This window comes from Coffea eugenioides, unplaced genomic scaffold, assembly GCF_003713205.1.
Source record: "Coffea eugenioides isolate CCC68of unplaced genomic scaffold, Ceug_1.0 ScVebR1_1452;HRSCAF=2299, whole genome shotgun sequence".
Lineage (NCBI taxonomy): Eukaryota > Viridiplantae > Streptophyta > Magnoliopsida > Gentianales > Rubiaceae > Coffea > Coffea eugenioides.
The window spans coordinates 20,731-43,652 of record NW_020861855.1 but is presented as its reverse complement, the minus strand read 5'-3'; the positions used below and the strand labels follow the sequence as shown (position 1 = coordinate 43,652).

Here is a 22,922-nt window from a genome sequence, read left to right as displayed (position 1 = left end):
CTGCAAGAGAATTCGGTGCACATGCTTCAGAAGACAAAAGGGTAGACAAGGTGGCTTATTTTCAAGTCAAAAACATTTGTTATTGACTATCCTAACAAAGTTGAGATTTGGGAATCAAAAGGTGGAATTTGACTTGGAAAAATGGAGCTCTTGAGCAGCTTATATGCAGAGACATTTGGGAGATCTGAGGACATTCATTATCATACGGGAGAAGCTTGAAGAGTGCAGAAATGTAGTTCTTCCATTTCCTTAGTGTAGGATAGTGTAGTAAGTGTAGTTCATCCATTCTTGTATAATGGCTAGATTAGGATGAAAATGGAGATGAAGAAAGAGAAGTTGAAGCTCAAGTGACATGGGTTATCTCTTCTCCAACTCTTTATCTTTTGTATTGGATTCTTAAATATAGTTAATATGCCAAGTTCTTGCGGAATTTTATGTCTATTATGTGTTTCTAAAGTTTATGCCTTGGCGTTTGTTGAACTTTCTAATGATTGTTAGTGTATCATTTGGTATTCTAACTGCGTATGATTTGAGCAAGTTATTAGCCTTTGGCTCTTAAATACAATTGATTAATCTGTACCATTAATTCTGATTATCTAAGGTGTTATTTCTGCAATGAAAATTGAGATTTAACATTAGTTCAAGAAGTGCTAAAATAGGGAGTACACTTCACGAAAGTAAGGTGCACCTATTGTGGTTTTTAGTGATTCATTCAATTAATTCATCTGAAGAATGAACTTGTAGCTAATTTCTAACCATGAAATAGGTATGGTATACGTATAAGTATAATTGATTCACTACGAAAAGTAGGATCAATGCATAATGAAATTACACCATTAATTAGACTAGATGTAGTAATTAATGATCCAAATATAGCACTTGCATGAGTAGTTAGGATACCAATAACCTAAGAGCTTTTATTTGTTAATTTCTTGTATAAGTGCAGTAGGTTAAATTTCTTATCATTAATGATAGTCTAAATAATAAAGAAACTTTAAGTAATACCGGAATGTTCACTCTTTCCCTGTTGGGATCGACCGAATATATACCCTAAACTACTAGTTGATCTGGTATACTTGCAGTGAACGGGTGTAATTCGGTATTTTTTAGCTTGCACGTATGTAAAATACCCATCAAGTTTTTGGCGCCGTTGCCGGGGAAGATTTGGCAATATCGGTGTGAAGAGCAACTTTATTAATTTAGACAATTTTTCTTATTTTTGTTGTTTTTGTTGTATCTTGTGTGTTTTATGTCATTTTTTTGAGTCAATTTTTATTATTATTATTATTTTTTTTCTGTTTTAGTTTGTGTCTTGGAATCTATCCTTCTTAACTGATCTTACTTTTGAGATTGTTTAAAAGTAATTTTAGATAATGAGGAGGGTAGGTGAATTGGGAGGACAAAGCTTGAGAAATGAAAGATTGGCAATGGATGGTTACCAAGTGCAAAACTCCTTCAACAGAGGTAACCAAGAAATTACTGAAGGTATGTCTTTTGAAGATGGTTTGAAGTGCTTAAAGGCAAAATTTGATGTTATGATGGACACAATTATGCATGAAATTGAGCAAGGGAGGAATGTTAATGATTTTAATTCTTATCATGTGATTTGTGACTTGTGTGGAGGTTATCATGCTACTAATACATGTATGCAAGCACAAAATGTGGATTATTATGATGAATTAGAGCATTACAATCCTTGTTTTGATCAATATAGTGCTAATTGGAACAATTCTCCTGTGTGTGGTTGGGATAATCAATGTACTTATAATAATTCCTCATATTTTTACGATTACCAACCTGAATGTATCCAATATGGAATCAAAACCATCATTGGGAGTGCAATTTGAAATGGTGCTAATGTTCTAAGCCCATCTGGGAGTTAGCTTTAGAAAAAATTAGCTAATGCAACTTCCAAACCGTTTTTGATAGGGTTGAAAGAAAGAAAGATGAAACTGGACTTCCTCACTTTAGTAGAATACAGAGGAAATTGAATGCATTGTGTGAAGTTATTTCCTCTAAATTTGCAAAATGATTTCCTAGCAATGATGGTATGAATGTTGTATGTGAAAATGGGATTAATTTGATGAAAAATGATGAATTCAATTGTGTGTAATGAGCAAATATCCATTTCACATGATAATATTCTTTGGAACTAACTTTGACCTCAAGAGGTGAGTTTTAATGACTCATTTTTCACCCCTCTTGAGGAGTGCATTGAAAGTATAGGTTCTGTAAGGGTATTGCCTGCCCAGGATACTCTCATGACATTTCCGTTTTGTAAGTTTCTCAAGTGGGCATTTATTCCAAGGTAATATTTTATGAACACTTGGGACTAGGTAAGTCAATTCCCATTTCTCCTATCATTAGATCATGGGACTTTTGCCTATAAAGTCACCATTAATGATCCACCACGACCCAAAAATGTGCGGATTATTCTTTAACTAAAGCCTCCTGAAAAATGAGTGAAATAGTCAGCATTGACTTTAAGAGCGCTTATTGGGAGGCAAACCCACTGGTTTGGTTAAGTATTATGTTATTTTGGGGTGATTTTAGGTTTAAAGTATATGTTTGAGTATTTTGTTATTTTTCATTTGTGGTATTGGAAATGGAAGCAAAAGTGACCAAATGAGGGAAAAAGGCAAATTGATCAAGGAAACTTTCAACCCCTCCAATTATGAGTTTAATTGTTGTTTGATTTGTTAGAAGGTCTGTTAAAATGCATATTTTGATTCATTATACATGTGCATGCATTGAGAATTTTAGCAAACAAATGATCTATTGATGCATTTTGCAGTGATTGGGGTACAAATCGGTAATTTTTTCAAAATTGGCTTTCTGCAAAAAGTTTACGCAGAAGAAAACGCACTTGGGCTGAAAACGCGCCTTAGAATCGCGTTTTCCATAATCGCGTTTTCAATTCTGCATCTATACTGAAGAAAACGCGCCTTCAAAACGCGACAGGAAGTCGCGTTTTCTACCAAGTCGCGTTTTCCAGCCTGATCAAAAATTAAAAACGCGACTTCAAATACGCGACTTAAAGTCGCGTTTTTAAGCATAGCCGCGTTTTCGATCCTGCAAGATATGTGAAGAAACGCGACTTCAAAAAACGCGGCTTGGTGGCGCGTTTTGATGAGTCGCGTTTTCGGAGCAAAAAAAAAAAATGCAGATTCCTTGATGCTCTTTTTTCTTCTTTTCCTCATATATATTTTCTTGTACCTTGAGTTGCTTATTGTGTATTTTTTTTAGGTACATCACGAAAACAAAGGATTGAAGTTACGGATCATCATTTTGTTTATTAAACCTTTGTTATCACTTTTGCTTCTCATTTTTTTTTTAGGATTACATCACTAATGGTTATCCAATGAAACTCATGAAGCGTTGGAGATACACGGACAATGGATTTTGAAGCTTCATATTCAATCGCAACAATAGGGGAGTATTACTTTTCTTTATCTTGATTTTTCTTTTTACACATTGAGGACAATGTGTATGTTAAGTGTGGGGGGAGAATTGAGATTATATACATTGTATGTGATTGAATTATTAGTTGCAAATATTGGACTTGTGTTAAAATTCAAAATTTTTCTAAAATCTTGTTCAAAATTGCAAACTTGCCCCAAAAAGTTTCATATTTTTTCAATTTTATCCAAGGGGTAACAAGTTTCATACCATTAGTAGTTCAAATTCCTTCTACATTTGAGATAAATATATGTGATTTGGAAACTTCTTTTCTCATTTAACTTGGAAATGACTATTATGTGATTATAATTTTTGCATTTGTAGGAAAGTATATCTTTTAAAGTGGAGAAAATTATGCCTATATTTTTTTGCATATTTGATGAAATTTCTTCTCTTTATTGGATTTTATAAGTTAAGTGATAAATACGGTCAATAAGTGCAATACTCTTCTCATGATTATTTTTTTTAGAAAATTATTATTCCCTTTGCTATTAAAAAAAAAAAAAAAAAAAAAATGATGAAAAATGAAAAAAATGAAGAAAAAGAGAAAAACAAAAAACAAAAGAAAAAAGAAAATAAATAAAAATTCTTCTACTCCAATGATTCTTGTACTTAGTAACCGGGAGTCTTCATCTACAAATGTCGACTTTCGCGTAAAACGGTACTTGAATTAAGAGTATGCAAAGCAACTTGAGTATGTGAAGTGTTGAGTAACCGGTGATCTTCATCTAAAAATGTCGATCCTCGCGTCAAAAGGCATTCTCACGTCTTAAGTAATATTTAGATATGTAATATTAATAAATATCTTTTTAAACAGAATTAAAAGATGATCATGAGTTTAGGAAGCATTATTATTGACCATATGAGTTACTTACTTGTAAGATTGGGTAAGGATGAAAAATTGATTTGAATTTGTTATAATGACGGTATAATTGGCTCTCCTTTACTTGATATTATGAGTACTTGAACTTAATTGAATAATTGCATAATAGTTATTTACTTTGTTTTGAGGAAATGAAGTTGAAATGCTACATATATTTATTTTCAAATTTTGGATCATTGTTGGTTTGTATTTCTTATTGCTTGAGGACAAGCAATGGTTCAAGTGTGGGGGTATTTGACAAGAATATATTTTACGTATTTTTTAGTGTGTTTTATTAGTTAATTTTGGTTTGATTATTTAGTTTAATAACTAAAATAACTAAGGTTTTGGTAAAAATCTACATTTTATGTTAAAGTGGCTAACATTGCATTTCTATTGATTTTTATGGGAAAAACTTCATATTTTGTAGGTTTAATGATTCAATCATCAAATGAAGTGCATTGAGAAGATATTTGGATGATTGATGATGGATTAAAGTGGTGAAAAATAAATATGAAGTGTAAAAGGAAGAAATGCAATTTGAGGACAAAAATCAAGAAAAGTCAGCTTTGACAATTCAGACACATTTTCGTATTTTGACTATATCAGGAGGTACAATGATCGGATCAAGGTGATCTTGGTACCATTTTGAAGCTAAGAGATATATCTACATTTGGTATGAAGACATCAAAGTCCAATTCAGCCATTTTCTTGGTCAAAAGGTCGAAACACAGAAACTTATCTGGATGGTCGAAAGCTGAAGCCCAGAATTGACCAGTCTATGGTATTTTGACCATATCTCCGTCCACCGATCTCCAAATTAGATGATTCTTGAAGCATTGGAACGCTAATTCAAAGGGCTACAACTTTTGTGTTTTCCACAAAAGCCAGTTCAGCCTTTATGATAGAGAAAATCTCAGTTGAAGTAAGAACAAAGTGAATACGCGAGTACACAAAACGTGACTTGTAACCGCGTTTTGTGTAGGCGCGTTTTCTGGCCGCAATTCTGCAATTTGCTCAGTCAATTCTCTTATGTTCAAACTACTTTCCAGCTACAATCTGCAAGAGAATTCGGTGCACATGCTTCAGAAGACAAAAGGGTAGACAAGGTGGCTTATTTTCAAGTCAAAAACATTTGTTATTGACTATCCTAACAAAGTTGAGATTTGGGAATCAAAAGGTGGAATTTGACTTGGAAAAATGGAGCTCTTGAGCAGCTTATATGCAGAGACATTTGGGAGATCTGAGGACATTCATTATCATACGGGAGAAGCTTGAAGAGTGCAGAAATGTAGTTCTTCCATTTCCTTAGTGTAGGATAGTGTAGTAAGTGTAGTTCATCCATTCTTGTATAATGGCTAGATTAGGATGAAAATGGAGATGAAGAAAGAGAAGTTGAAGCTCAAGTGACATGGGTTATCTCTTCTCCAACTCTTTATCTTTTGTATTGGATTCTTAAATATAGTTAATATGCAAGTTCTGGAATTTATGTCTATTATGTGTTTCTAAAGTTTATGCCTTGGGTTTGGTTGAACTTTCTATGATTGTTAGTGTTTATCATTTGGCTATTTAACTGCTATGATTTGAGCAAGTTATTTAGCACTTTGGCTCTTTAAATCATGATTAATCTGGTACCATTAATTCTGATTATCTAAGGTGTTATTTCTGCAATGAAAATTGAGATTTAACATTAGTTCAAGAAGTGCTAAACATAGGGAGTACACTCACGAAAGTAGAGGTGCACCTATGTGGTTTTTAGTGATTCATTTCATGTAATTTCACTGAAGAAATGAACTTGTAGCTAATTTCATAACCATGAGAATAGGTATGGATTAGTTATAAGTATAATTGATTCACTACGAAAGTAGGATTCAAATGCATAAGGAAATTACACCATAATTAGACTAGATGTAGTAATTAATGATCCAAATATAGCACTTGCATGAGTAGTTAGGGATACCATAACCTAAGGAGCTTTTATTTGTTAATTTCTTGTATAAGTGCAGTAGGTTAAATTTCTTATCATTAATTGATAGTCTAAATAATAAAGAAACTTTAGTAATACCGGTAATTGTTCACTCTTCCCTGTGGGATCGACCCGATATATACCCTAAACTACTAGTTGATCTGTATACTTGCAGTGAACGGGTGTAATTCGGTATTTTTTAGCTTGCACGTATGTAAAATACCCGTCAAATTGCAAACCAATTGACTACCAAACTCCTCTTGAATTTATAGATCAATTCAAACAAACTTTTTCAAATTGATAAAATACAACTAATCTTGTGTACAAAGGAAGGCTCACTTCCTCCTTACCCCAATTTCCAATTAGTCAAATTAGAACATTTTATTATCCCTCAAGACAACCCTCACAGAGTTACACTATTGAAATATACACTCACAAATGAAAATCTTATAACGAACTTCACACCACCAAGATTACAAATCTTCCTTGAAAAGTATTTTCTCACTAAAATCACTCTAGATCTTTTGTATTTTCAGTGTGCAAAAATTATTTGAAAATTCTGACAATGCTCTATTTATAGGAAACCAAGAAAGTGCTTCATTAATGCTTCCAATGGATAGAAAGTAGCTGAAGAGTCAACTAGCCGTTGGGAGTATCAAACGTTCGGTAGTCTGGTTTCTTGCGTCCGATAGCAAGCAATGAGTTTAAGAGATTTTCTTCAATTCTATTGGACGTTCGGTGGTTGCGTCCGAAAGCAGATAATGAGTTAGAAGGAATATCTCAATTCTATCGGACGTCCGGTATTGTCTTTGTCAGCGTTCGACAGCTTTCGTCGAATTTGAAGAATCCTATCGGACGTCCGATGCTTGCGTTCAGGAGAATGTCTTATTTCCTTTGGACATCCGGTGATGGAGTTCTTTATGCGTCCAAAGTTGCGCAATGATTATCGGACGTCCGATCCTATCTTCACAAGCGTCTGACAGTTTTCAGCAACATTTGTTTCTTTCAATTGCACTTGATCTTTAAATCTGATATGCTTCATAACTGAAAGTATATCTTGAAGAGATATTAGTATCATTCATTTGTTTTGTAAACATCAAAAGTTAGGGACTAAAATCAACAATTATCCCAATGACTTAAAATATGAATCAAAGCCAAGTGATTCATATTCCTTACCTCTATCACTTCTAAATCTTTTGATTTTTCTATCGAATTGATTTTCTACTTCTTTTATGTAGACTTGAAAAACATCAAAACATCACTCTTATTTTTCAACAAGTAAACGTTAGTATATTTAGAAAAATCATCTATAAAAGTCACAAAATACCTTTTACCACCACGAGTTAAAATTCCTTCAAATTCATACAAGTTCGTATGAACTAATTCTAGAAGTTGAGAATTTCTTTCAACACTTTTAGAAGGTTTCTTTGTGATTTTTTCTTGCTACAAGATTCACATTTTTCAAAATCATTATTTAATCTCGAAATCAAACTAAGGTTGCTTACATTTTTCACATATTTACTATTTATATGACATAATCGTGCATGCCAAATATTCATAGAAGAAAGCATATAAATAGAACCAGAGGAAGTTTTATTGATGTTCATAATATTTAACTTGAACATGCCATCACATGCATATCCTTTACCAACAAAAGCAACATTCTTCATAATCACATAACTGTCAGACTCAATAATTTGCTTGAATCCAGCCTTATTGAGAAGAAATCTCAAAACTAAATTTTTCCTCATCTTAGGTGTATGAAACACATCTTTAAGAAGAAGTGTTTGACCCGAAGTAAAGTTTAGTTTAACCTCACCAGAACCCAAAACTTTGATAGTATGAGAGTCACCACATGACTTGCTTATCTTTCTCGACGGGTGTGTAGCTTTTGAAGCAAATGCGATCAAAACATACATGTTTTGAAGCACCTATGTCTATCCACCAACCATCAAAACCCCCAAGCATGTTAACTTCTGTGATCATAGCCATATATGGTTCTTTCGGCAACATTGGCCTGTGGTACAAAATCACGTTTCCAGTATTTGCATGTCTTAGCAAAATGTTCTTGCTTTCCACACACATAATAACCATCATTTGGAAAAGGGACTGATTTAAAAGGGGGCCTTTGATTTTTGCCTTTCTGATGGAAGTTATATCTATGCTGGTTTGAGTGCTAATTCTTATGCCCACGTTTCATATTCTTTTTTTTTTTTTGGTTTCAGTTGGGCATTATTTTTTGCATTATTCTCATTGGACATGTTGTCATTGGAAGTAATGAAATTTACCTTGGTAGTACCATTTTCATTACCATTTTGTCCACTTTTTGCATCTTGATTTATTGCTTCTTCTTCAATCCTTAGACGAGTGATGAGACTTTCTAATTAAAAACTCCTTTTGCTTGTGTCACAAACCCTTTTGGAATTCCTTCCAAGATGATGGAAGTTTATCTACTATTGCAGCAACTTGAAGTTGTTCATCAATCTGGATTTCCTCGGACCTTAACTCATGTACAATCATTTGAAGTTCATGAGTTTAGGCCACCACAGATTTTCCATCCACCATTTGAAATTTGAAATAGCGGCTTGCGGCATATTTCATTGCGCCTGCTTCTTCAATGTCATCCTTTTTCTGAAAGCTTTCCAAAGCTTTTTAGCAATAGGATATAAATCCTCATAAAAATAAAAAAATTCATTAGAAAGACAATTTAACAAGTAATTCTTGCAATGAAACTCATCATCTTCCCATTTCTTGATTTTTTCTTCAAGAACTTTCTTGTCCTCATCACTCATCTCATTTGTTGAAATTTTTTTGGGATTTTCCTCCGTTAGAATGTAAGCCATTTCATCAAATTAAGATAATAGAGAACTTTTCCCTTCCACCGTTTGAAGTGGACTCCTCTAAAACGAAATGGTTTGTTCAAATCACTTGAGTCTTTGACATGAACTGGCGAGTTGGTTTCCATTTTATCTGAATTGCCTTAAAATTGTTGTTCACTTGAAACAAAAATTAAGAACAAATATGAAAAAGAAAGATTAGACAATAATAATATATTGATACTCAAGTGTGGAGGGTTGAGGCACAGGTATCTTGCTCTCTTTAAAGTGATTCAAGTCTTTGTAAAAAAATCAACTCCGGTGCAGCATGTTCTCTAACTTGTCACCCTCAAGATATAAGAGTCCAGCCACACTTGCTAACACTCTCTCTAGACTACACAATTAGGATAATAAAGCTCTACAAGCACCTTTTGTTTCTTGCCTAACAATGAGATAGAAAATAATGAATTTAGACTCAAAAGACATAAGTTGTTGTAGTGTCACTTTTCTATCTCAGCTATGCATATATATAGGTGAAAAAAAGTTAGACAAACATAACCTATGTTACTAATAAGACATCAAGTAAATGCTGAAATTATTGGCCATTCAAAACACATTCAAATTTGCGCTGTGGGTTACAAGAAAACTTATTGTAGTTAAAATATTATAATTTCACATAATGATAGCTATTCAATCCAAATTTGAATTGTTAGTTACAAAACTTCAATGTAATTGAAAAGCCATAATTTCATACTATAACTCCTTAGTAAAAATCATTCAAACACCTATAAATTTCAGGAAATTTAATCAATTTATTTCCCTTGTAACGTGCACATTTAATTGATAATTTAATTATTTTATTAAAATACTACAACACTTGCTATATGGTTTGACTTTTGGATCCTAGAGTGCCAATGGGTCATGCATATGAAAATCCAAGTTGAAAAAGGAAAAATTAACGAAAACTTTTATCTTTATGAGGTTTAAGTGATTAGTACAAAATCCTAGCATCAATTTCAATGTAATTTGGTGGGCGCTTTTTTTGCTTTTATTGGAGGTATTTGTTAGCTTTTTGAAAGATGATTTTTTTGGCTTGTTGTACCTGCATTGATATTATACGTGGTAACAAACTCATTTAGCTAATTTTACTCATATCCAGCCATGAATAACCGGATTTGAGTATATTAAATTTTTTACATATGGGTATAAATGAGTTACCTACTATTACCCATTTATTAAATGAATATTATTAAGTAACCCACTAAATTTAATTAACCCATTTAAAATTATTTTCCTCAATTTTCCCACCGCCATCTTTTCCTACTCAGTCCTCGTTTTCCACCAGTCTTCCCATAGCTTCCATTGCAATTGACGTTAAAATTCATCGTCTTCCCGTAGCATTTCTGAGCTACGTCAAAAGAATTTCTAAGCTGGTCTATGAAGAAATCCGTGGAGTTCTAAAGATTTGCCTAACCAAATAATTTCTAGGTTCGTAACCTTACAAGCAAATCTAAATTCCTCTGTCTTCTTTCATGTGAAAACCCAGTGATTTGAGATCCAAACAATTAATAAAGAAAGGAAAAAAAATAAAAGCAAGCTCAAAAAGAGAATTTTGAAAGATCAAATTTTCAATGTAAATTCCTTTTTTTGAATTAGGGGCATACACTTAATAACAAATATATATTTAAAAAAATAAAAGATATGCAAATTGTGATAACAAATAGATAATAGCAAAAAGTAAACTTGTGCATATTTGGCTCGTTAATGCTTGATTCAACTCGGATAAATTTTTTTATATTATATATATATTTTTTATACATAATAGCATATTTATTATTTATTTTATAGATATTATATATTTATTATAGATAAAATAATACTAAAATATAAAAAATAAATAAAATTTGAAGCTCCCGAATGGAACTAGAACCGACTTAGTATTAAATCGAATCGACTTTGAAGTTAATCATTAAGCTCATCAAAACTCCAAATTGAGTTTGACAGTTTCCAAATTCGATGATGATTCATATATGACTATACTCCTAAGCAAAACAGTCCTTAAAAATTGGTTTGGGCCCAGCCCGAAACCCTTTAATTGGGCCATAATAATCCGAACTTGACGGCTTTGTATTGAGAAAGCTTCCCAATTTGCCTGAAAAATCTCAGTAAAGAGTTAATTTCAGACTTGGAGAGTTGGAGTGGACGATGATGGCAATGAAGAGAAGAGCGGCTTCATTAGGTACCGCTGCTGCTGCTAATTGTACTACTCTTGCTTCATTTCTCTCTGCATTCCGAAGCCCTAAACCCCAATTAGCTTTCTGTTCAGCTATAGCAACTAGTAGTGATAAAATTAGAAATCATCAGCACCAAATTGGGACGTCTTCTGGTAATGTTTTGCAATTTCTTTCTGGGTTGAAGGGTAGGATTGATAGTATTGACAGTCTTGATGATGCTCTAAGCTTATACCAGCAGCTGGTCCGGATGAGGCCTCTGCCCTGTGTTTTTTATTTCAATCGACTGGTGGACCGCATTGTTAAGATGAAGAAGCATTATTCATCTGCTGTCTCAGTTTTCAGAGATATGTACGTCAGGGGCATTCCTCTTAGTGACTACACCCTCAATGTTGTGATTAATTGTTACAGCCTCTTGGGTCGAGTGGATTTGGGATTTTCTGTATTGGGTGTCTTCTTCAAGCGTGGTATTCTGCCCGACATAGTCACCTTTAATACTCTACTTAAAGGACTCTTTCGGGAACATAAGGTTCCCCAAGCACAAGAATTTTTTAAGAAAATAATATTCGAAAAGCTTTGCGAGCCCGATGAAGTTACGTTTCTGATTGTGATAGATGGGCTCTGTAAGGTGGGCAACACTCAAAAGGCTGTTGAATTCCTAAGAGTCATGGAAAAAAGAAGAAGATGTAAGCCCAATGTTAATGTGTACAATACTATCATTGACAGCTTTTGCAAAGATAAAATGGTCGGTGAAGCTCTTGCCCTTTTGCAGGAGATGATTGAAAAGGGCATTTCCCCAGATGTTGTCACTTATAATTGTTTGATTGGTGGTCAATGCAATTTAAATAGATGGAAAGACGTTACAAAGCTCTTTTCTGAGATGAAAGATTACAAAATTACTCCCGATATTGTTACTTTCAATATAGTGGTGGATGCACTGTGTAAGGAAGGGCATATTGAAGTTGCTGAAGAGGTAGTCGGCATCATGATTAGGCAAGGTCACAATCCCAATCTGGTCACATACAGTTCCTTAATGGATGGATACTGTTTAAAGCGCCGAATAGATGAAGCAAGGAGGGTCTTTGAAGCCATGGTTATTAGCGGCCTTACCCCTAACCTCCATAGCTATGGTATTCTGATAAATGGCTATTTCAAGCACAAGAAAGTGGAAGCAGCCATGAATATCTTTCGTGAGATTCAGCATAAAGGTTTAACACCTAATATTGTTGTTTATAACACTGTCTTGCAGGGGTTATATAGTGTAGGAAGCTATCTTGGTGCAAGAGAAGTTTTCGATGAGATGCAAACTGCTGGCATAAAGCCTAATTTTTACACTTTCTGTGTAATGTTGGATGGATTATGCAAGACTGGACATGTCAACGAAGCATTGCAGTTATTCCATTCAATGGAAGCTGATGGAATCGATCATCATATAGGCATGTACAGTATCATCCTTGATGGTTTGTGCAAAAGTGGGAGGCTAGATAGTGCTCGTGATCTTTTTGACAATCTCTATGATAAAGGATTGGATCCTAATGTCCCAACATACACCACAATGATTGCTGGCCTGCTTTCACAAGGCCTGCTCACCGAAGCTAAAGAGCTTTTTGGAAAAATGGAAGAAAATGGTTGCCTGGCAGATAGCGTTACATACAATGTTATTCTGCAAAAACTCCTTAAAGGAGGCCATTATGATGATGCAATAGTCTACTATGAAGAAATGGTTCGTAGAGGTTTCTTGCTAGATGCATCTACTTTTTCCATTTTACTTGATTCATCTACTGAAAAAGAGAAAAATCCTTCTCTACTTATGTTGATGCTGAAGATTGGTCCTGATAGCAAGAAGTTTATTGATGGGGGATAAAGAGGACCTTCACATTGGTTGCAACTTTTGGTCCTACTGGTTTTTGGCCCCTAAACTTTAACTAACATTATTTAGGTTTGCTTTTGATTCTGTTTTAACTTATCATCTTTATGGAATATAAGAAGTGTTGCAGCTGAGCCTCGAGTAGCTCTCTTGGTCATATTTTGTGAAATGCCTCAAAGTTCTTCAGTCCAGGTGGAAGAAGCTGCGGTCTTTAAGGGAAGTTCAATTTATAACTGTACTGGTGCAGCAGTTCACAGAAGCCTGCTGGTGTTAATTGGATATGTACAGCTTCTTCAGAGAGACTTCTTGCTTAACCTTTCTTAGAGAACTTCAGCGTAGAATATCACATAAAAGGTAACTTTTACAGGCTCCTTTTCTTTGTGTTTCATGGCTTTTAGTACTTTTTGCTTCCATGTAATTTTAGTTTGGATAACTAATAGCTGAATTCATTGGAATTAAGAATAAAACTTCATCCGAAAATATAATTTTTTATCTGGATTTATAGAAAAGTTTAGTTACAAGCTGCATTTTTAATAATTTGGAGGAAGTTTTTTCTTTCAATTCCCAAATGTAGTCAAAGGTGCAGCCAGTTTAAAAGTGTAAAAAAATTTTGGACCAGTATCTTGGTTTGGGTTAAAATTTTGAGGTCCCATGGATGGTCATGGTTGTTGACTTCTGTCACTGCATTTGATTGGAGGCTAACTTTTCAAGTATAATCCAGAAAATGTATTCTGATCACTTTCCGTTTAACTATAAACTAAACTACACAAGGATCCTTAGTAGTGAACCTTTAAATCCTTTAATTTGTAGGCATTGGTAATCTTTCAACAGTTTTATCAGTATAAGAACTCATTGAGCTTTTATTATTTAAAATTGATGTCAATGCTGTACTAAATTGTATATATACTGGATAGGAATGTGGCAAAAATATCTTTTTCTTAAAATAAGTTGCACTAATCTGTCCAAGAAACTCTCCATTCTTTTCATATTGTTCTCCTGATAAAAACATTTACTTGTTTATTTAGTTGTTCATCTAAAATAAACTTCCTGATAATGAATTCTTTACTTTTAGTGTTGGATTGTTGCTAAATTGCAATAATAACTAAGAATTGGCATCTGTTGCACAAGTATACCAATTCGTTGAGCTTCTGTTAGGTTCCCATCTGCAATTGTCAAAATAATAAAGAAAAAGAAAAAAGTCTTTGTGGCTCATCAAAATGTTAACAATACACTGTTGTAGTCTAGCAAGTTTCATATCTGTCATTTCTTTTTCTTATTCTCGTTCTTTCTTGGAGAGCAGGAGGGAGGTGAAAGTTTGTATGGGATGTGAAGATTTCTTGTCAGATAAGGCTGCATTGAAACAATCAATTAGGTATTCAAAAGCAGAGAAAAACTTTTGATGAATTTTATGTGAAAGAATTCAGCTGAAGTGATTAAGAATAATTTCTTAAATCAATTTTGGGAACAATTTCTGTAGCTTTACTGACTATGTCCTCGTTAAGTATGTCATGCTTAAAATTTATGGAATATCTCTTTTAGCTGTGGAAAAAGTATGCTGTTTAGTGACCTATAAAATCATCGAGAAGCGATCTTTTGTTGATCTGCCATATAGCTGTTCTGTGCAGATTTTTTTATTTGTGTGGTTTTGTTAATGCATGCACTAATGAGTGAAGACAATGACAGTTGCATGGTTTTTGGTTAAGAACAATAAGTCTTCTTGCTCATGTTAAAATTTTATTTTGGCATCCTAAGATGAAGATTTCAACGAGACCTTGTACAGATGTCTCCAGATTGAAATTAAGATGTGCTTTATCAAGATAGAATAAGTTCCACGTTCAGTTTAAGTTTAGCTCAGAAAGTATTATTCTTCCATACTGTGCACATGCTTGGAGTTAAGATGCCATTGAAATTTTGTTCTACTTTGAAGGTCAACTTAGCACATTTAAAATAAAAATAATAAAAATAAACTATGGAAATGAAACCTGCATACTCCTACATCTCCATGTGCAAGTTGAACTTCCACAAAGGTGGGGCTTCGCCTTACAATTTTTCTGATTGAGGATGTAATATATAGTCAGAGGTTACAGTCATGTTGATTCAATTTCGCAGAGATTGTGATTTCAAATAAAGTTATTAATATCTCATCTCTTTCCTTATTCAAATTTCTCCTTTATTCATGTCATAAATTCTAGTTTTGTTTCCAATCTATTGATTCTGACCTTAATTTCTTGGCCAAATGTTAGTTGTCTATGTAATTTTCTATTGGTGCATTTGTCAAACAGGTTCAAGTCATCTTCCAAAACGACACACATGTTTCCAAACAAATTCAATGGATTTGATTCATTCTCTAAGAAGCCAAAGAGAAGGTGAATGAGATCTTTGTTTCTGCTAAAGAAATAATTTATTTACATCATCTTGCCTAATAATTCGAATTTTCCTTCTTTTAAGATTTATTGTATTAGGTTTTATTAATATGCATGGAAATTTATGGTTCAATTTCAATCTCTTTTGGTTTCAAACAGGGAATAATTGTTTCTGGAGGATAATGATCTAATTGTGGCTTTAGCATTTTCTCACATAGGTTTAAGAAAGTTTTTCAACCAGTTGGCAGGGTGGGATTAAGTAGCTAGGTATCTGTATACACTATATGGCTAAATTCAAATGTACAAGTCATTAATGACAAGTTTTCTAGATCCAAGACTGAATGCTGTCTTTTGTGCCTCTTTTCCATTTAAATAGAAAAACTCTGTACCTTCTCTTCTGGTCAGAATATATCTACCTATCTAATATATTAATTACGGATATGCTAATATACAGCTAATATAGTAGACCATAATCAGCTGCCCTTGATTAGTGCAATTAGTAGACCATAATCAGCTACCCTTGACTTTTGTAATTAGTAGACTAGATCCCATAATCAGCTGTCCTTGACTTTTGCATTTAGTAGACCATAATCAGCTGACCTTGACTTTTGTAATTAGTAGACTAGATCTCGTTGCCCTTGATATCCCCCCTCAAATTGATGCTGGTCGATCAAAAAGCATTAATTTGTCAACCAGAAAATTGTGTCTATGACGAGAGAGAGCTTTCGTAAGTATATCAGCAGTTTGAAGATCAGTGGTGATATGAGGAAGAGAGATAACATGATCATCATATGCTTCGCGGATAGAGTGACAATCAACTTCAATATGTTTTGTATGCTCGTGAAATACAGGATTAGCACGATTAGTAGCTCTTGGTAATCGGCAAGAGTATGGAGTAGATTATGAGGAGACCTTTGCTCTTGTGGCAAAGATGACAACAGTTCGACTTGTTCTAGCTATTGCTGCTTCTACGGACTGGTCATTGCGACAGATGGATGTTAAGAATGCCTTTTTACATGGCAATCTTCAAGAAGAGATTTATATGACTCCACCATTAAAGTTATTTTCTACATCTTCATCTGATGTTTGTAAGCTAAAACGCTCACTCTATGGCTTAAAACAAGCTCCACGGGCTTGGTTTGATAAGTTCCGTTCTACGCTTATTAGCTTCTCATTTGTTCAGAGTCAGTATGACTCCTCTTTGTTTCTTCGCAAGACTGATAAGGGACTTGTTTTACTTCTGGTATATGTTGATGATATTGTTGTCACAGGAAATGACTCTGAATTAATATCTCAACTTCAGGAGCATCTTCAACGTTCTTTTCATATGAAGGATTTAGGTCCTCTACAGTATTTTTTGGGTCTAGAAGTGCACTCTACCTCAGCTGGTATTTTCTTACATTAGCATAAACACATCCAGGAATTAATTGCTTTGGCAGGTCTCCAAGATGGTCGGTCTGTTGATACCCCATTGGAAGTAAATGTTAAATATCGCCGTGATGAGGGTGATTTTCTCTCAGATCCCTCTCTCTATCGGCAATTGGTGGGAAGTCTCAACTATTTAACTATTACTCAGCCTGATATTTCATTTGCTGTTCAACAAGTTAGTTAATTTATGGAGGCGCCTAGGCACCTCCATCTAGCTGCTGTTCGTCACATTATTCGTTTTTTACCAGGCACTTCCTCTCGTGGTCTTTTCTTCTCCAGAAATTCTCCTCTTCATTTGGTAGCCTATAGCGACGCTGACTGGGCGGGTTGTTCGGATACTAGACGTTCAGTTACTGGTTGGTGCATGTTTCTTGAAAATTCTCTTATTTCTTGGAAAAGCAAAAAGCAAGATAGGGTGTCTAAGTCCTCTACTGAGTCAGGGTATCGTGTTATGTCCTCTGCATGTTTTGAGATCATTTGGCTTCGAGATAGTCTACTAATTACAAAAGTCAAGGTCAACTGATCATGGTCTACTAAATGCAAAAGTCAAGGACAGCTGATTATGCGATCTGGTCTACTAAATGCAAAAGTCAAGAACAGTTGATTATGGGATCTAGTCTACTAATTACAAAAGTCAAGGACAGCTGATTATGGTCTACTAATTGCACTAATCAAGGGCAGCTGATTTTGGTCTACTATATTAGCTGTATATTAGCATATCTGTAATTAATATATTAGATAAGTAGATATATTCTGATCAGAAGAGAAGGTACAGAGTTTTCTATAGACATTCTTTCAAAAAAAAAAAAACAAAGATCTGAATTACAAGAAAGGCTGCCAACCACAATATGATTGACCCAAAAGGATATCTTGAAACCAAATGATTGATCAAAATAATCAACCCAAGAAGAATAACAACTCAGAAAGTTTGGAAAGGCGGAGAAATTCAAATAACTAGCTCTGATACCGTGACAAGTTTTCTAGATCCAAGATTGAATGCTGTCTTTTGTGCATCTTTTCCATTTAAGTAGAAAAACTCTGTACCTTCTCTTCTGGTTAGAATATATCTGCCTATCTAATATATTAATTACAAATATGCTAATATACAACTAATATAGTAGACCATAATCAGCTGCCCTTAATTAGTGCAATTAGTAGATCATAATCAGCTGCCCTTGACTTTTGTAAGACTAGATCCCATAATTAGCTGTCCTTGACTTTGCATTTAGTAGACCAGATCCCATAATCAGCTGTCCTTGACTTTTGCATTTAGTGGACCACAATCAGCTGACCTTGACTTTTGTAATTAGTAGACTAGATCCCATTGCCCTTGATAATTAAATGCATAACATAGCTAAATTCAACTAAGTTGCAAAGAAAAAAAACATATAATGACTATTTGTATAATTTTTCCTGTCACTTGAATATTAGCTCATCACTATGATTAGCTGATTTACAGAATGAGATAGTTTTGTATAGAAGTTGGAGAGAAATTTTCCATTTGTGTGTAAAGAAGGAAGAGATTTGTACGACAAAAAGAATCAGGGATCAAAACAGGCTAGCAGTGAGCAGATTCCGTCTGTAACATTTTTATTTCTAATTCTAGCAAAGGCTCAAGGCTCATGATAAATGCATTTGGAGTAGTAGTATAGAGGTAAAGATATAGCATACCTTAATTATGTAAGGATGTTGTTTTCTTCTTCATCTCAATCCAAATATCCATTCTTGATTTCATTAGTTTCTTTTGTGCCGGATTCCCCTACTTGAAGGAATCAGCGTGCTTGATTCTACATGGATTATTTGAAACAATATGTTCTTACTTTAAAATTTTTATGTATAGTACTTACCGCTTTCTTAAATTTTTTGTACTTTATCAAACAAATTAGGTCCAAAATAACTTTAGCAACCATGTTGAACTTAGGTACCTACTCCTAGGCGGGGCCTAATGCCCTAGTTATATTAGGCAGAGGACTTGGACAGACAATTTAGACAGGATCTTAAAGGTGTGGTTGGCTTTTCTGGAGTTAGGAGGGTTTTTGATCTTGAGGTTAGTACTATGAACAGTCAAGTCTTCAAAGCAATTGTAAAAGACATGGATATTTCAAAAGTTATAGCTGTATTGTTTTCATTAATCGCAATTGTCAAATACCATAAAAACTACCACCTTTCTGAATAATTATTTGAAATTTCGTCAAATCAGTTGTACTAATGATCATGACATACTTGTAGAAGACAATTTGCATGAATAAATCAATAGAAAATAGTATTCAAACTTCATAACGTGCAAAAGATGAATACGTTGTCGTAACAATACAGTCAACTCTGCAAGAGAGTAAAAAGAAATAGTATTGGTAAATATTGTAAAACTTCCTATTGCACTGTTTTATTATCAATACGATCAAATCTTTCACATAAAAAAGTGAGAATTGTTTATTGCTACGGTTAAAAATTTTTGTGCGGTAGATACAGGATATAGTTGGTATACTACTTTCTACCTTTGGGTGCAACTGTCAGGCAAATGTGCTATATGCAGGGGAAGGAGAAGAAAGTCCCATGACTTATTTTGCAGAAGAAAACCCCTTGTCCTCAAGGTATAGTTATTTTTGCTTGCAGATGAAATAAATCTAATTTCAAATTAGTTATCTTCTACACTCATAAAGCATGCATCTGTAGCTTCTCCCTAGTGTTTTAGTTTGAGAGTGTTATAGCTTATGTAGGGAGAAACAGGGCTATTTTCTAACAGCAAGGATGGAGACAGCAAAAGTTTGGCTCCTAGCTACAATCTTTATCTCATGTTAAGATGTTAGTGTGATTTCAACAGAATATGACATGCTTGAGAGTGAATGTACTATTGTGGAGCATTAGGTTTTAGTGTCAACTTCATTTTACTGATTGAAGGTTGCATTCATTTTGCATATGACCGTCATTGGGAAATATATGAGATGCAGTACTTCTGGATGCTTTAGCGAAACTTGTCACCATTAACTTGATTTTCACTTTGTGGTTGCACGGATTGGGGATGTGGTGACTTCCACTTCTAATCTCCTTTCTCATCTAAGTGATATTCATTTTTTGTTTGAAATTCATTCAGGATACCAATAACCATGGTATTGGTAGCTAACAAAAGCTCTTGTTTTGTAGATTGATGTATCCTGTGGAACTATTTCTCATATTGAATTGCTTTTACGATTGCAATTTTTCAGGATTGGAAGGGTACTTATTGAACTGAAGGGAAAAAAAAAAGCATGAATGCTCAACAGGAGAAGAAACTGATTCATGTGCAACTTGCTCAGGTTTTTCTTTTGCGTTTGCAAATGGAGATTATCTCACCTGTCTTGACTCAATTAAAGTTTTATATGGTGTTGAGAACATTTTTCCAGCTACCCATTTTAGTCTATTATTTCTTGTCTACAGCAGAAAAATGAGGCCAAATCTTCATGGGCACTTTATGGTGCCATTTTTAATTTATTTTCATCCATTGTTCCAGCTCCATTCTTTGTGGCTAGCAGTTGTTAATTGTGAAGATTTAAAGGTGTACCAGGGCATTCCTTTGTCCGATAAGACCGAGGGAGTAGTGGCAGTGGTGAATAAATCAGGTTTATATTTTTTATTTCTTGATTAATTTTTGCAATCTTGTTTTGCTTAATCTACTTAGTTTGTCAAATGATTAAGATAAAATCTTTTGAGTATTTGGTATCTCAATAGTGATGGAGTCAAGAAAAATGTTTTCTGCTCAAGTTTGGTCAGTTCTCTTAACAGTACTACTTTTCATTGTCTTCAATATGGGACAGGTTTTGACACATGCTGTAGTTGGGCTATTTTCCCTCTTTTTACAGTTTTTGAGAAAAGAAATTGCTAAACAAGTGAGCGATAGAGTCAGGTTCTTTCTATGTTTGCATGATCCTATAGATGGATTTCATTTTTTTTAGTGTGAAGCCATATAAGTATTGTAGATTGCTTCTCCTCTTGAGCTTGTGAGTTCCATTGTTATGCATGTGAATGAGATTCAAAGGGCCTTGATCTAGCCTTTGACTTAACGAGTTATGGTTTTGATTGTTTGATTGTTGCTTCTTTTGATATGTAATGCTGCTGGTTATTAAATGAATTGCAACTTAAATTCCAGGTGAATGACCATCATCTCGAGAATGCTGCATGTACTCTTTTTCATAGTGGTGCTGAAGATTAGTTGTTTGAATTAACTGTTTTTGAGGGTGTTTTTGAAAAATTTTGCTGTAGCAATGTATATGAAAAATTTTTACTACAAACATTTTTTAAAATATTTGATATATTGTATGAATGAGATATTTTTTGAGTTATTGTATATTACTGTAACATTATATTTGAAAGCTTGTTTTTGAAAAAATGGCCAATCCAAATGGAGACAATGCATGATTGAATTTCCGCAATTCAGAGTATTTTTAGTTTGGATCCTAGGAGGCTGAATCCAGAGATATAAATTAGTCGATATTTTTTAAAAGGACTTTGTGATTCAGATTGAATATGTGTTTTCTGATGCTATTGAAGTTCAAATATTACTTAGGAGCAAGGAACTTTTTTCAGTCTATGAAGGAAATTTAGTGGGATGGGATGGTGGATTTCGAAATTTAGTCAAGTGGAACCCTTGCAAGAGAATGGTTGGAGGCCTTGCAACAGAAACTAGAAGCAGAAGCGAAAAGGCTCAAGCCCACATCACCAAAACGTGCATGGAAAAAGCACTAGATGAGCAGCGCTTTTTTTTTCCCCCAAAACTTCATAATGTAAATCCCTTTCTTTTTGTTTTTAGCAAATGGCAAAGCCTTTTTTGGCATCAAAGACGACTCTGCTTCATCTCACCTTCTGTAGTATTCATTAAAAATTGCTTAATTGTTTTTCAGCATTTGTTTCAGTTGATAAAGTTTTCACAATGTAATCTAATAGACTATATTGACACTTTGTCTCACTTTAGAAATTCATATTGATTATGATGAATATTTCTACATCCCTCCATTTAGCTCCTACAGCAATACAGTTAATAATCAACCATAGAGATACTAATAACGGAGCACGTACTTTGCTTGTGAGCATGTTGTTTTTAGATTTTTTTTTTCTTTTAAAATTTTTAGAAAATCAATTATTTTGAAGGAATAAATGTAATTGAGACAAAAAATGTGATATTTAATATTTATATTTTTTTTTCTGAATTTAGTTTGCCCTAACCAATACAAATGCACATGCAATAAATCATTCTTTACTCCAATAGCACTTTTATTTTGTAACAATATCAATATATTTGCCTTTTGGTTAAATTTAGATGACCTAAATGTTCTTTTTTATGTCATTTGAGTTTAAATTTCTAATTTTTTGAACAATTTGTTGCTTCATCCACGGGAGAATTCTCTGTAGCTTCGGCTTGGGAGGCGATTCGCGAGAAAAGGAATTTGTTTGTTGTCAATACATTGACATGGAGTTAGTGTTCCTTTGAAAGCCTCGATTTTCGTCTAGAGATTGTTGAGGAAATGGTTTCCTTCAGACTGCCAGCTTCAGCGCAAGGGATTACCTTTAGCGTTGAAATGTTGCTGCTATGGCAGTGCGGTGGAGACGGTCGCTCATTTGTTTGTTGCAGACCCTCCTGCCTTTCTTAGGTGTACAAGTTTATTAATCAAATGGAGAAGGCCAAGTTGCTGAAGCATCAATTCTTTAGGGGAGGTAGAGATTGTGTTTGGGTAGGGGGTGCCACTGGCAAGGGTAGGGTGAGTCGGCCCCTTATCATCTCTTGGGTAAAACCTCCTGTGCATTCGGTTAAACTAAATACGGATGCCAGTATATCGGCGGAGGGAGCTTTTGGGGGTGGACTGGTTCGAACTAGTGAGGGAACTTTAGTTTTTGCGTTCTATATAGAGTTTGCGGAGCAAGATGTTATCATGACGGAAGCTTTGTCGTTGATAGTGGGG

General features: G+C 34.2%; 1 protein-coding gene across 10 annotated transcripts; it reads left to right on the top strand.

The window, feature by feature from the left end:
• Window positions 1-11,216: 11,216 nt before the first annotated feature.
• On the top strand, window positions 11,217-21,250 carry LOC113755368 (putative pentatricopeptide repeat-containing protein At1g12700, mitochondrial). 10 transcript variants are annotated; one of them, XM_027299394.1, is made up of 6 exons: window positions 11,217-13,555; window positions 14,502-14,573; window positions 15,484-15,567; window positions 18,914-19,039; window positions 19,526-19,583; window positions 20,196-20,235. In XM_027299394.1, exon 1 carries the CDS (start codon window positions 11,309-11,311, stop codon window positions 13,196-13,198), a length of 1,890 nt encoding a protein of 629 aa, XP_027155195.1. In that variant the 5' UTR covers window positions 11,217-11,308; the 3' UTR covers window positions 13,199-13,555; window positions 14,502-14,573; window positions 15,484-15,567; window positions 18,914-19,039; window positions 19,526-19,583; window positions 20,196-20,235. The 10 variants fall into 10 exon arrangements, 8 of the variants coding, with proteins under 8 accessions (XP_027155195.1, XP_027155191.1, XP_027155194.1 ...); XM_027299390.1 differs by having other exon boundaries at window positions 19,456-19,583; XM_027299393.1 differs by lacking the exon at window positions 18,914-19,039.
• The last annotated feature ends 1,672 nt before the right edge of the window (window positions 21,251-22,922 follow it).